General features: G+C 33.3%; 2 protein-coding genes across 4 annotated transcripts; one reads left to right on the forward strand and one right to left on the reverse strand.

Moving 5' to 3' along the window:
• Positions 1 to 5,237: 5,237 nt before the first annotated feature.
• On the forward strand, positions 5,238 to 7,767 carry LOC104907092 (photosynthetic NDH subunit of lumenal location 3, chloroplastic). Its single transcript, XM_010695967.4, has 3 exons — positions 5,238 to 5,640; positions 6,889 to 7,175; positions 7,522 to 7,767. Exons 1-3 carry the CDS (start codon positions 5,322 to 5,324, stop codon positions 7,618 to 7,620), a joined length of 705 nt encoding a protein of 234 aa, XP_010694269.2. The 5' UTR covers positions 5,238 to 5,321; the 3' UTR covers positions 7,621 to 7,767.
• Positions 7,745 to 14,339, reverse strand: LOC104907091 (kinesin-like protein KIN-14N). 3 transcript variants are annotated; one of them, XM_010695965.4, is made up of 17 exons: positions 14,205 to 14,339; positions 13,486 to 13,760; positions 12,779 to 12,923; positions 12,571 to 12,680; positions 12,371 to 12,490; positions 12,032 to 12,235; positions 11,574 to 11,783; positions 11,421 to 11,498; positions 10,999 to 11,145; positions 10,787 to 10,925; positions 10,589 to 10,698; positions 9,965 to 10,126; positions 9,654 to 9,859; positions 9,408 to 9,489; positions 9,196 to 9,300; positions 8,994 to 9,098; positions 7,745 to 8,282 (listed from the first exon to the last, which is right to left on the reverse strand). In XM_010695965.4, the coding sequence occupies exons 2-17, from the start codon at positions 13,750 to 13,752 to the stop codon at positions 8,103 to 8,105; spliced, it is 2,370 nt and encodes a 789-aa protein (XP_010694267.2). In that variant the 5' UTR covers positions 13,753 to 13,760; positions 14,205 to 14,339; the 3' UTR covers positions 7,745 to 8,102. The 3 variants fall into 3 exon arrangements, with proteins under 3 accessions (XP_010694267.2, XP_010694268.2, XP_010694266.2); XM_010695966.4 differs by having other exon boundaries at positions 11,421 to 11,495; positions 13,486 to 13,770; XM_010695964.4 differs by having other exon boundaries at positions 13,486 to 13,770.
• Positions 14,340 to 14,599: the final 260 nt, after the last annotated feature.

Raw genomic sequence — 14,599 nt, forward strand, 5'->3', positions numbered from 1 at the left:
CTTGTTTAATACATCCCGAGGTTAGTGCTTGTTGCTACAATGATAAAGAGGTTGAATTTTATTCTTAATAAATCTTTGATAAGGTGCTCAATTGTAGGAGCATGTTCGGAAAGATTTACCTATGTAAGCTAGAAGTTTGGCCGCTTCATCAAGTCTAAGGCTTGACTTGGAATGCTTATGAATGGATATGGACACCAAGGCTTCATAGGTGTCGGAGGTTTTAAGAACCTAGTTTATGTTTGTGTGTATTAGTAACTTCAATAATTTGTAATGGTTATATGATTCAAAGCTTTGTCTATCATTATGATCTAAATTATTGTAAAGATTACTTTTACTAAATGGAAATTCAATCGTTAGATATTTCCATGATGCATGAACATGTGTGTTTGCGATTTATAGCAAGTTGAAAAACTTTTCAACATTACCCTATAAATGGGAGGAGGATTGTTGGAACATTTATAGGGTAATGGGTTTGGGACTCATATGGGAATGTACTAGAAGAGGAGGAGGTCTAGTATGCAAAAGGCTAGAGTACATCAAGTGGTAAAATCACGTTGCAAACCAAGGGAGACAGAAGGGCCGTCGCGAGTCGCGACAGGCGTCGCGGGTCGCGACCAGCGCCTCGCGACTCGCGAGCTCCTTCGCGAGTCGCGACCTGCCTTCTGCCTTGGAACGTGAAAAGTTGCCTCGACGGTTTTATATCCGTTGTGATGCTTTGTTGATCATTTTAATGACTTTTAAGGTCCTTTAATCAGTAGATTAAAGACCTTTGATGAGTGATTAAGATGGGGGTTATGTGATTAACCTCTCTAGTCAATGTGATTAAGATGGGGGTTATGTGATTAACCTCCCTAGTCAATGAAAGGTTTATTCTTCCTATATAAACCTTGGGATTCCTATGAGTGAAGGGTTAGAAGAAAAAATCAGATTTTCTATACTCTCTAAACCTTCTTGCTTTGCTTAAGAGAAACCTTGCAATCTTCTCTTGAGTGTTCTTCACAAACACAAAACACAAGTTCTTGTTTGATTCACTTAGAAGATCATCTAAGTGGATTGTTTCTCTCCATTGTATCTCATTAGTTATTTCGTGATAACCCGGTGATCCTAGAGGGGCGAAATTAAACTAATAGGAAAGCGTAGTTTCCGTGCCTTGGAGTGGGATATCCGGTTCTCTCATTGATCACATCTAACAACAAGTTCATTTAGGGATCCGAAATAACTTTTTAATGATTTCTATATTTTGATTTTAGTTAATTTTCATATTAAGGCTTTGCTAAGACTATTTAAATGTTTCGAGCCGTCATTAGAAGGTAGCTTTTCTTCTAATAATAATAATAATCTGAGAGTTCATCTCTTTTTTGGTAGATTTTGGAGCTTTTTGACAAATTTATCGCTTGTGAATCTATTTGTTCTTATTAGGAATTGCGCTTAATTTTCATTCATTAATTACGACTGCGTCAATTAAGTTGTTACAAAAGAATAATTTATTTTTCCAAGATAGAATTTGCTTTTTATTGACAAGGTTTGATAAATTTTACATCCTCGATTGTATTTATATTTTTTTCACTTGGTATAAAATTAGGCTTGAGTGACGTGTTTGATTTCTACTAAACATAGAACATATTGTAGACACTAATAAATTATTAGTGTTTTACATTAAAATAAATTGATTGGTATTGAGCTAAAATAAATATAATTAGCCTACTTTAATTAATTTAGTCCATCTAAATAAAATATTCAAATTAAATCAACAAATATAATTAGGGTTGTTAGCTATTTGAGCCAATCAACATTATGGTCCAAATAGGTGGCCAAATGACAAAGGTAAAATAAAGAATTCCAAGTCACAAACGGGCTCAAACCCATAAACTACCAAGTCCATAAAGGGATCTTCGTTCCCTATAAATAGACCTCACCTTCTTCATCAAAGGGGACCAAAAAATCATTATTGATTATCAAAAGCTCATAAAATTCTCTTGGACTTCTCTCTGCAAATAGTCAACAAGCACATCAAATCTGTGCCGACTATTTAGATACACTCAAACATATTCGATTGAGATTCAAGTTTTTGTCAACGCTCATTCAAATACACCGAAACAAAACTCAAACACAAATTGACGTTGACAAAACGGCATCCCACACTCAAACTTAGGTTGACGTTGACAAAACATCATTCTACACTGCTACTCAATTCCAGGTCGATATCAACATGTGTCACCCTCCAGCTGTGAAACAGATTTACATACATTATATATATACTCAATAAATTTATTGGAATATTATTTCTTTGTTACTTTATTTCTTGTCTTATATATTCTGACTCGAAATTTGCATGTACACATACTACTTTTGTTTCACAATACTTGCACCATTTTCTTCCTTTGGATATTTCATAGATGATTAAAGAAGACAAATAGTGGAGATTAGGGCTGGCAAAAACTGACCCAACCTGATAACCCGAACTGAAACTGACTTGAAAATTCCGGGTTTGGGTTGAGATTTTTGACCTGAAAAAAAATGGGTCGACCCAACCCGACCTGAAAATATTATGGGTTAGGTTCAGGTTGACCTTTTGAACCTGAAACTAACCCGAAATGATCTGATTTAAAATAACTTATATTATGTTAGGTTAGCCCTTAGCCGGTCAGGTTATAATATTGGGCCAATCCCAACTCACTTCAACCCGAAAATTCCGGCTTTGAATGTTGAAACTTAAACATATTACCTGCACAGTACCTTTTTTTAATTAAGTTGGCAGTTTTTTTTATCATTGAATATTTAGATTTTTATTTCAGGTCTTTTTGGTTGGTTTCGGGTCAACCCGAAAAATATAAGGTCGGTTTGGGTTGAGGTTTTCGACCTGAAATATAAATCAGGTCAACCTAAAAATGATCTGAAATATAAATCAGGTCAACCTGAAAGTGACACAACCCGACCCTGATTGTCAGACCTAGTGGAGATACAACTCTCTTAATGCCTCTCAAAACTATAACTCTTTGTTCAAGGGGGATTACATCTTGGCGTGGAGCGGTTTCTCCAAATAACTCTTATAATGTCACCTTATGTAAGACATTAGAATTCTAAAAAAATCCAAGAAACCATAAGTTATTCTTAGCTAATAGCCACTATAACAATTTTAGAATGTCCATATAAACCACAAATAAAAAAACTAATATGAACCCGGTGCACACTAATTAGTGTACACCCGATCCATATCACGTGAGTTTATGATAGTGTATATTAAAATGATATAGTGTATGTTAAAATGATATAGTGTATATTAAAATGATATAGTGTATATGTTAAAATGATATAGTGTATTATATTAAAATGATATAGTGTATGTTACAGTGATATATTGTATGTTAAAGTGATATAGTGTATGTTAAAGTGATATAGTGTGTGTTAAAATGATATAGTGTGTGTTAAAATGATATAGTGTATGTTAAAGTGATATAGTGTATGTTAAAGTGATTTAGTGTGTGTTAAAATGATATAGTGTATGTTACAATGATATAGTGTATGTTAAAGTGATATAGTGTATGTTAAAGTGATATAGGGTCACGTGCCTGGGCCTGGTCCACACTATTTTTAGTGTGAACCGGGTCCACGCAAGTCGAATTGAACCACAAATACCAAAATCGATCCTTCATTTTACATTCATCGGCAATTGATACCTTTTAAAATGGATTTGCCATAGTTAGAACTAATATTAATCTACTAAAATTTTTTGCATGCGATGCGTGTCTCATATTTTTAAAACACAAATTTTATCTTTTTTAGGCATTAACAAGAGTAAAATTTGATCCATGATCCCAAAATTTTAACCGAAAAGTATAAACTAAATTCAGTTTTTTTTTTTCCTTGTCTAACTTCTAAATTCCGTTTTCACACATTGATATTTAAAATTTTCATCATTTTAAATTTTGTCCTTTTCTAAATAACACTTTGAGCTTCAATTATATTTGAAATGAAATTTTAAATTATTCATACACAATTTGATATTGGAATTTTTTTAGAAAAACAAAAATTGTTACTTTTCGCAAATTAATGTAGTTTTTTTTTCTGAAAATGGATTTTTGCAAAAGTTGTTCGTAAAAAGTTTGATATTGTTTTGTTTTTCAAAATTCATTTCTAGACATGGATTTTTTGCAAAAATTTTAATATTGGCATTTTTACAGAAAAAACTAAATTTGTTGTATTGAAAATGAATTAAATTTAAGTCTGATTATATAAAAGCCCTTTTGAACTCATTGTTATCATCTTCATTTTTTTACTACATAACAGTCGACTAAGCTATTATTGTTTATTTCAACTAATGTGAAATAATTTTGAAGATTAAAAGAATTATGTACCTTTTTGGAAGTTCGCAAATTGCCGATGGATGAATGTGTGATATCGCCGTCAAAATCTTATGTTTTTCTCAGATTTGTGTTTATAGGTAACTTTTGTGAGTATGTAATTGTGAATGGTTCTTGAGAATAGTGATTCGTAAGTAAATTTTTGTTAATGTTTCTGTATGTATTGACGTTCTAGGTTATTGGTTTTAGTTTGTATGTTAATTTTAAGTTTTAATAAAATTTCCTAATTATTTGAGTGATTTGCATGATTTTTATAACGTGATTTTCTCAATTGTATAAGTGATTTGTAAAGTTTCTTCTTTTAAGTGACTTGTGAGTGAGTGTTATAAATTAATTTTTGGTAGTTTTCTTTGAGTGTCGATTTTGATTTTGACATTCCTTTTGTAATTTAGAAAGGGAAGGGGGGTAAAATAGGCATTTCAAAAGAGGACACCATTGCTCCCCCATTCCCTTATATAATAGAGATACAAATATATTAAAAGTCGTGTTTACGCTCTCCTTAGGGAGTTTTAGTTCATGTAATTCATGTACAATAAAAAAAAAAGAAATTGCATAGTATAAGATTTGATTCCGAGATCTCGGGTACATATACTAAAGTTCTAATTACTAGGCTAAGTTGTATTTAGTGTTATTATCATAAAGTATTATATTAATAAATGAAATTTTTTCTTACCCGGAGCATAACCCGGACCTAATAACTAGTTAGTCATTAAAGATTTGCAAATGGATAAAATCAATTAAGCAAATTAGCAATACTATATCGATTATCTCAAGTAAATAAAGATAAAAGAATATTTCCCTTGTAAATTACTAAACTACCCTCAACGTGTACATCCATTTGGGTGGTCAAAAATAGCCAATAACTCATCCAAAATCTTCACAAACTCAAAAAAACAAGGTCCCTAAAGATTATCACATTCATGTCTTTAATCTTCTTTGAATAACCAAAAGCACAACACCATGGCTCGATTGGCAAACTTATATGGTGTCACTGAGAGCTTACCAGCAGCCATCCCTAAAACTCCTAACATCCAAAGAACACCTTCCAAATCATGCAGAATTATTAAATGTCAAGCCAAAATGTTTGAGAATTTTGATCAATTTGAGCAACAATGTTCATCTTTGGCACTCAAAAATACAACAAGAAGGTCAGTTTTAGGCATTGCATCTATTGCTCTACTTGCTCAACTTGATACCAATAATAATGCTTCATTAGCTGTGGAAGAAAATCAGTTGTGGCTCACTGGCCCTCTTCCTGGATTACCTCCAGCTGAGAATAGTAAGTACTTCCTCCGTTTCGAATTAAATGCAACAATTTCATTTTTTCACTATTCACACTTTTCACTTTGATTAAGGCTTGTGACTTGTACATAATGGAAAACATAATGAAGTGGGATCTCGTGACGTACTTTATAAAATGTAATTTTTATAATTTTTACTTTTATGTAATTATAGATATTTATGGTCAAAATAATGCCTAGGCATGCGTAAAAGTGAATTTGTTGCATTTAATTCGAAACGGAGGAAGTATTAGTCTTTTTTATTCTTTATTTTTCCTCTTCTGGAGGAGATAGTGGACGGAATTAATAGTTGTTCTGGTGTACTCTATAACAAAAATTATTCTACACCCGAGTATAATTTTAACTATTTCTCATGGAATTTTATCCATTATTACTCAAGTGTAGAAACAAACATTCGGATTGTATATACTTAATCGAATTTCAAAACACTCAAAAATAAATCAATTGTATGTAATTGGTCAGAAGTACCTGCCCTCAAATAATAATGGAAATCGGCTGATGTATGTTAGATGTCCCAAGATAATGTTTTTAAAAGACTTGAGCATTATTTATATAACCAATATCAGTATTAGGATCTACTTAAAACGACTAGTTAGTTCCATAAAAAAATAGAGTCAAATAGACTCAGAATTTTGCATGCAACCAAAACCAATAAAGTTATAGTATGTGTTAAAGCGAGAAATAGTAGAGTTGAAAATGTCAGTGACATAAACTATTTTCATTTCTCCGTCCATATCACATCCAATCTAACTTTTCCAACATTTGAGTTATGCACACAGAGTTAGAGGCTTCCCACAACTATTGGAACTTATTCATATTTCGAATTATTATATCTCAATTCTCATGTATCATGCCCTTAGAATTGGCAATTAAATTTTTAATAAAAGGACAACGATAACCAATATGCGAAATCTTTAAAAATACAAAGAACATTTCGTAATATGCTTACTCTTTAATACTATCTATGTTTTTTAAGATGCAATATTCGACTGTTTTAATCCACCCACCAAAAATGCATATATTGCATCTAAGAGAAACAGTTCGATTTAAGCTTTGGACAAAATTTTCGACTCAACCCATAAGAAAATAAACGATTAGATTAAACGTTAAAACAGACCTAATCGAATAATACGCTTCTAGTAGGAATATAGGATCAAATTGGATAAAAAGTTTGGGCTTTTCAATAATTTTGTTGAAAAAACACATTTGGGTGTGCTTTATTGCAGAGATTTTTAATGAAGAAACAGGAACAAGGACATTTCTGAAGAAGGGAATTTACATGGCTAACATTGGAACAAAAGGAAGTGCACATAGACTTAGAAAATATGCCTTTGATCTTATGGCACTGGGAGACTTAATAACCCAAGATACCTTTAACTATGTAAGAAGGTATCTCCGTCTTAAGGGCACCTTCATGTACTATGATTTTGACAAGGTTATCTCTGCTTCATCTGTACCTGATAAACAACCTCTCACTGACCTTGCTAATAGGCTCTTCGACAATTTCGAAAAGGTAAGAAATTTTAACTTAGAAGCTAAATTCTCTTGGACGCAAAACATTCTCATCCCTTAACTGTCATTTACTCCCTCCGGTCTTTATTAGTTCACTCCTTTCTTTTGTACAGAGTTTTAGTAGAAATAGTGTTGCGGGTCATAGAAAGAAAGAGAAACTATTATTTTATATTAAAGTTGTGAACGTATGTGATGAAAAGTTACTGGTCTCATTCCAAAAATAGAAACAAAAGAAAAAGGTAAACTAATAAGGGACATCCCAAAAAGGAATACGAGTAAACTAATAAAGACCGGAGGGAGTATTACTCAAAAGTGACTGATCTTATTGTTCATCCATATGTTGCCAGCTTCAAGATGCTGTGAAACTGAAGGATCTTCCTCAAACACAATCTTGCTACAACAAAACCACAGTTATCCTGCAAGAGGTGATGGATAGAATGGCATAGCTTTTTGCAGATATTTCTACCTCTTTTTTTTCTATCCTGTGATTGTACAAGTAAATTTGAAGATATGAACAGTACAAAGATACTGAGCAGAATCAGATAAATCATTGATATATTAATACATAGCTCAAGTGAATAGATTCAGAAGAATTAGATTTATAAATACACGTGAGGGGAAAAGGTTAAAAAATCAACCTCAGTGTAATGTTAAGTATTGATCATTGATACAACTCTGGATAATTCAAATGAGCAAAAAATAGCCCCACTCCCAGAAAATACAAGTTCACCATTTCCAGAATTTTTGTTACTTAATCACTATACAAAATCCTTCTTCTCCTACGTTAGAATTATCGATCGATCATTCTTTTTTCTTCATTGCTCGTCTTAGTCTTTATTTTGTGCTTAAGTGGGTTAGATGAGCCAAGAAAAATATAAAATACACAACCTGGTATATCACAAACAGCTGATCATCTTCCAACATATGATTAGCCATAGCTTAGACGAGATTCAGAGGATCGCACATTGGTCTGGCGCCGGGGGATACCAATCTCACAAGCGTTGACTCGGGCCGCAAACCGGAGCGAACATAATGACTCGCTCAGTGATGAGGATTCAGGAGATATGTTAGCAAACATCAAGGTCTTGGAGTCCCCACCAAGGCAAGGCTATTCCACAATGAAGCCAGATGATAATCAAATACCAATCATTAAAATAAATTCTAAAGAATAGTCAAAAATGATATACAATATCTCTTAAATGGTAAGTTGGTAATAAGACTTACAAAAGAGATCAAAATTATACTTCCTCCGTCCTGAAATAAGTTAAACACTTCTCTCTTTTATGTGAGAACTTTTTGAGAAAAGTATTTCACTTATTTCAGAACGAAGGAAGTATGACATTGTTTATTTGGTAGTTGTTTCTAGATTGTGGTAAAGATAATGGATTTATATGTATTTTTGTAAAGAAGGTCTCATGTCAAATCCCGTGGTAATAGAACTTAGTCTAAAATATGTATTTTTCTTCACAAATTTCCATTACTATTCAATACCCCGTAAACTGGTAAATGGATGGTATGCAAATTTTTGAAGAAAAATAGGTATTTGAGGATAAAAAAAGCATTATCATGGACATTCGGATAAGACTTTCACAAATTTCCTACAACTTCACTACCATCAACACCATTTGCTAATACCTACCAAGCAGGCCGTTAATGTACTGAAATTTTCCAGATTCGAACTCAATTATGAAATTGTACTAAGCCTCACTTTGTTAATCAGAGCATTAAATTAGTTAGTATTTATTCAAAAGTGCCAATCAACAAAGTAATCCACCAAATTCGATATATTAAACAGAATTCAAGCATATTAATAACAAACCTGCAGGAGATACGTCAATTTCGAATTTCTAAATGGTACATGGTCTTCCCTTTTTGCCAGAGCAAATATGACATCGCTTAGAGAGGATAAGCTTTTATTAATCGCCTGATCAATAGAGAAAAGAACCATTGTGTTTTAAGAAACTAACTCGAAGTAAGAGGAACCAGCAACTTGATATAAAAAATCGAAAGAAAGGTAATACCTGGGTTTCCTTTAATCGATCTCCTGTAGACCCACTCTTTGAAAGACGTTCACTTCCGGCAAGGTCGATCAAGTTTAGCACACCTTGTACTTGTTGCTCAGTGCTCTAACCAAATTCAGAAAGCACATAGATTTGTAAAATCAATACTATGTCAATTTGGTAAAACACTAAACAATAAGATAATTAACGGTGATTGTAAAATCTTAAAATACCTCATTGACACCAGATATACGCATAGTGAAAACGAAGTGACTACGTGATGATTGCTCATTCATAAGGGTCTTCCCCACTGACCTGCAATAAACCACATACAACATTTATGCAGAACTAACGAAAATAATTATACACTGCAAAAAAAAATATTGAAGAGAAAGGAAGAAAAGGCATATAGAAAATAAGAATGCACTGTTCTAGCAACTAATAACTATCTACATTGCACATATCATAAAGATATTTACCTGCTTATAGCAGCCTTCTCCAACAGATACGCGACCTCTTTAGAACTACGAACATCAACAACGGTAAGATCAGAGACATGTGTGTTACCATTTGCATCATGTTTGATAGTGTAGTGTTTTCCAGCAGTGCCATTCTCTATTGAGCTTGATTTACTTGTAGATAATAAATCACGGATAGTCTCGTTATAGATCTCCAACATAGACACCTGCAAAGAGTAGAGTAGAGTAAAAAGATACATGGTGGTTATTCATGACTAGAATATACAGTAATTGCCAAGCACATAGCTATAGCAAAGATATTCACTATTCACCTGCAGTTCATATTTCCAGCCTTGTGATTTAAGAGACTGCCTTGTTGCAAAAATCTGCTCTAATGAGCGAGGAATCAATCCCTTCTTCTCGGGGTTTCCAGGACTGCCCATCATGGTATATGTTTTACCAGAGCCAGTTTGACCATAGGCAAAAATGCAGACCTGAACACACAAGCTATATGTTGATATTACAGATAAAGATTTAAATGATGAAATGTACCAAGGTCAAAATGAAACTAATAGCCCTAAACTGAAGGTTGCACAACTAGTAAACTTTTTAGCAAATACTGAACATCCATAGAGTTTGGATATTGCATGTTCTTTTTTGGGGGGGGGGGGAACTCTCCTCCGTTTTCTTTAAATTGCAACAATTTGACTTTTGCACTATTCACATATTCCACTTTGACCATATTTTTTAAACCAATACTTCATAAAAAGTTAAAAACAATTGTTACTATGTAAATGTTATTTGATTTATGTCAATATATATGTATATAGTTTTGACTAATGAATTATTAAAGATATTAATGGTCAAAGTTACACGTTGGCAAGCATAAAAGTCAAATTGTTGCAATTTTAGTGAAACAGAGGAACATATAGTTGAAGTTACTGTGACATGAGCACCTTATAGCCATCGAGTGCACTCTGAACAAGCTGTGAGATCTCCACAAATACATCTTGTTGAGGAGCATCGGGCGTAAACACCTTGTCAAATGTAAATGAATGCTTTTGACCTAGTTACAAATTAAAGCAAGAAGCATCAGTGATTCAGGCATAACAATTTGACTTGAAAGTAAATATTGTAGATATACTTCAACCTACCATTCTGCAACAAGTCAACTCCCCGTCCCATGGTTTCTGTAGATGTGGGGAAAGCAATGACTTTAGTATCTGCAGTAGAACTTTCATCGGGTAATATAGGTCGTACTCTACAGAAAACACGTATATTCCCCTTCAGTTCCTGCCAGAAAACAGTGATTAAGTGATCCTGCATAAAGTCAATGGCAGCAAAATTCTTCAGGAGATATATATACCAATATGGTGTTGTGCAACTTTTTACGCAGTTTCTCCCCCTCGACAAGTTTCACTTCTGCATCTGCCAAACGGTTCCGCAAATCACAAATTACCATATTTTGCTCTTCAAATTGCATTCTGGTCTCCGTAGCAGATAAATCGCTCATCTAAAGCCAAGAAAAATATAATTATTAGCCAGTAATTTATCTCAGCAATCTAAATTCTTATTTCTAATGTTAATATGTTTTGAGATCATTACTTTTCCAAATAGTTTACCACCTTCAACCTCTTGAAAGACCAAGAGAGTATAACATGCTCATGTAAACGAATCATACAATTTCTACCAAGGGAGAAAAGATAGAAAATACTGTCCAAATGATTCACTTATTCTATTAAGAGCAGATTACAATAACTCAGCATAAAATAAAAATTAATTGGATACCTGCAATTTCTTGTGTGCAGCTGCCAACTGATTTTGTAAGGTCTGAACTAGTTCATTCTGCGTTGAACACTTAGCCTGCTATATGTGTGGAAGAGTGAGAACACAATAAACGTGATGCATTTAATCAATGGAGAAACAGAAGGCGTGATAGACCTCCAATTCATTTGATTTCACTGTGAGGCAATCCAGCTCGGATACGGATCTTCCTGTGAAATCTTTGTACTTGGCTATTTCATCTGCCAAAGTCTGTACTTGTGACAACTGGCGATCACGATCATCTCTAGCCTGCTGTAGCTCTGTCCTAAGACATCCCACTTCATTAATTAAGGCCTCCTTTTGCTTGACAGCCTCTTCTTGAGATGACTACGAACATGATTCATACAAGTGCAAATGAGCCATTTAGTGACCACCAATCGTGTATCAAGAAAATCATCAAAACATAACAATCTCCGATTCAGGGTTTAGGAATTTATCTAAATTATTGGGACTTATTGAATTTATTGGAACTTATTGTTCTTGTAAATAATTATACTATAACTTGCATACAGATAGAGCACAACGTTACCTAGTCCCTTGAATGAGTATCTAGCAGAAAAGGTAACTTTACTCACCTTGGATAGAGTCAACTGATCCTGCAATGAAGTGTATTGTCCCCTCAAGGTGCTAAGGTTTTCAGCAACGGCAGCCTTCTCGCTCTCAACACGTTTCAAGGTCTCATTCGCTGTAGAAAGTTCAGTTTGCAGTTTGCTATTGTACTGCTGCAAACTGGTGTTGTAATCCTGTAATCTCTTGTACATGTCGTTAAGTGAAGATATCTGCAGCATATAACATACTACACAGATTCAGAAAACCAATAATCTTGTACTCCTTCAGTTGACTACAAAAGATAATATCTTGTATCCATTCCACTGTACATCGTCATAAACGAATCATCCATTTGATCAGCCTACCTTTTGACTGGAAGTCTGCTGCTCTTGGCGAGCTTTTTCAAGGTCTTCGGACAAAGAAGTTTGCAATCTTTCTGCAGCTATCCTGGCCTCTTTTTCCCTTGACAAGTCATCCATCACAACCTAATCATGATGGTCAAGTTAATCTACTTACAAACAATAGCAATATAATTTGACATCAGATAATTTAATTTGCTGCTCACCAACTTATCTGATTCTTCTTTTGCACATTTATCTTGCAACAAGTTGTAGTTCTTTCTTAACTCCATGATAATCGCATTCAATTCTTCCTCCTTGTTTTGCATCAGCATCTCTAAGAAAGTAAAACATCTAATTCATATCCAACAATTTGTTCACTTCAAAATTATACTCCAATCCCACGTAATTCAATGATATAAATAGTCATCATACCCATATCCGAGCATTTTCTCTCCGCTGCTTGCAATAATTCGCGGAGATTATCTTGTTCTAAGAGGTACCCTCCTTCAAGCTCTTGAAACCATCTAATACAAAGCCGAAGTCTTCTTATGTAATCCATCATTTGTTCACATCTTTCCTAAAGTATTCAAATTCACCAAAAAAAAGTGCACAAAAGAACCCCGAAATTAACAATGCAAAGTTATAGAGCGATTATTACATCAGACAAACAGGATAAATAACCATCATATATTCCATGATTAATAATAATAATTCATATTTGAGTGAATTCAACAAGCTTGTTTCTTTTCTTTCCTTCTAAACTCAAATAACAGCAAACAGATAAATAGAACACAAAAACACAGGATAATAAGACATAACCGTTATAAACTCATAAAATCCAAATACAAATTTATATTTGAACATACCCCCACTAGCTTATTTTCCATTCTTAACCAAAAATTCAATAAAACTCAAACAAAATACACAGAAAAAAAAAACAATCATAAACTCAACAAATTTAACTGAAAATTCAAATATTCTGAACCCCACAAAACCTGTTTCTCCTTTTCAAACCTCAAACAACAACACAAACACAAAACTAGATCAAAAACTCATGAACAAAAGAAGAAAAATAACAGTCATAAACATTCCAAATACAATTTTCAAAACATCCCATAATTTATATTTTATTGTACTACCTTATAATTAAACTTGTTCTTAGTTCTCATCCTTTCATTCAACAAGAGCTCAACATCTTCCTTAGCAAATTCAAGAACACCAACATCCGAACCCGCATTGCTACCGGGTGCACTTGGCGGTGCACTCGCCGGAAAAGATTCCCGGCGACCATTTGCGCCGGAAAATGAACGAATTCCATTTGATCTGGGACCCACCATACTCTCTCTCCTCCTCTGCTCCAAACCCTCTACACCGTTAAACTGATTCTGATACTTCATCATCATCATCTACCCACCTACACATTTCTATACACAACATCAAATTATTATAATATTAGTTTATTACATAATAAAAAATGTTGCTTTCATTTTCATTCTTAATAAAGACAATTTTAAAGACAACCCATAATCAATATTTTAGCCAGTATTTTGAAAAATTCAATCTTTAGTTAATTAATTAATAAATAAAAGATTAGTTAGTACTTGGTTAAACTAATTGTTTAATAACCTAATCTTTCAGTAAGTTAGAATATTTCTAGTTGAATGTTTCAGATAGTAATAACCCAGAAAAATGCAATGAATTTTACCTATTACATATGAATGAATTAACAGAGAAGCAAATGTGTGACAAGAAATATTACTATATTATATTATTATAATATTATTCATAATATAATTAGTAAATTTTACCAAAAAAAAATATGGGAAAATACATAAAATCATAAATGAAAAAAACTTACACAGTAGGAAAGAAAGTGGGATTTGCAGTGGAAGCAAATGTGAGAAGGAAGTGAAGGAAGTAGAAGAACAAGAAGTAGAGAGAGAAAGAGTAGAGAGAGAGAGTGAGGTTTGAACTTTTAGGAAGAGAGAGAAAATAAAAATGAAATTAAATAATTTTATTTTTATGTTTAAGAACTTTTAACTGTGGTGGGTCCATGGATTGAAATCAAAGCAATCATGTGAATCACAACCGTTGCTTACTTGAGCAGTAAACAGCAAAGTGAACATCTCATCCAAAAGAAAGTTAATTTTATTTAATGTTTTTAAATTTTAATGGTACTATTTCCATAGATTTTGGTAGTCTACTGTATTAGTATAGTGCTATAGTCCGTAGTGCAATCCATTCCCCCATCCT

The sequence above is a fragment of the Beta vulgaris genome, chromosome 4 (assembly GCF_026745355.1).
Source record: "Beta vulgaris subsp. vulgaris cultivar EL10 chromosome 4, EL10.2, whole genome shotgun sequence".
NCBI classification, from domain to species: Eukaryota; Viridiplantae; Streptophyta; class Magnoliopsida; order Caryophyllales; family Amaranthaceae; genus Beta; species Beta vulgaris.

Bases quoted from the DNA above. Each gene is read 5' to 3' on its own strand.
- LOC104907091 (XM_010695965.4), bottom strand. From the start codon at position 13,752: ATGATGATGATGAAGTATCAGAATCAGTTTAACGGTGTAGAGGGTTTG. The intron at 12,681-12,778 runs GTATGATGACTA...TTACTTTCTTAG, and splicing joins GAGAAAATGCTCGGATATGG to AGATGCTGATGCAAAACAAG. The intron at 11,146-11,420 runs GTATCCAATTAA...TCTTGGCTTTAG, and splicing joins CTGCACACAAGAAATTGCAG to ATGAGCGATTTATCTGCTAC.
- LOC104907092 (XM_010695967.4), top strand. From the start codon at position 5,322: ATGGCTCGATTGGCAAACTTATATGGTGTCACTGAGAGCTTACCAGCA. The intron at 5,641-6,888 runs GTAAGTACTTCC...GCTTTATTGCAG, and splicing joins ATTACCTCCAGCTGAGAATA to AGATTTTTAATGAAGAAACA. The intron at 7,176-7,521 runs GTAAGAAATTTT...ATATGTTGCCAG, and splicing joins TCTTCGACAATTTCGAAAAG to CTTCAAGATGCTGTGAAACT.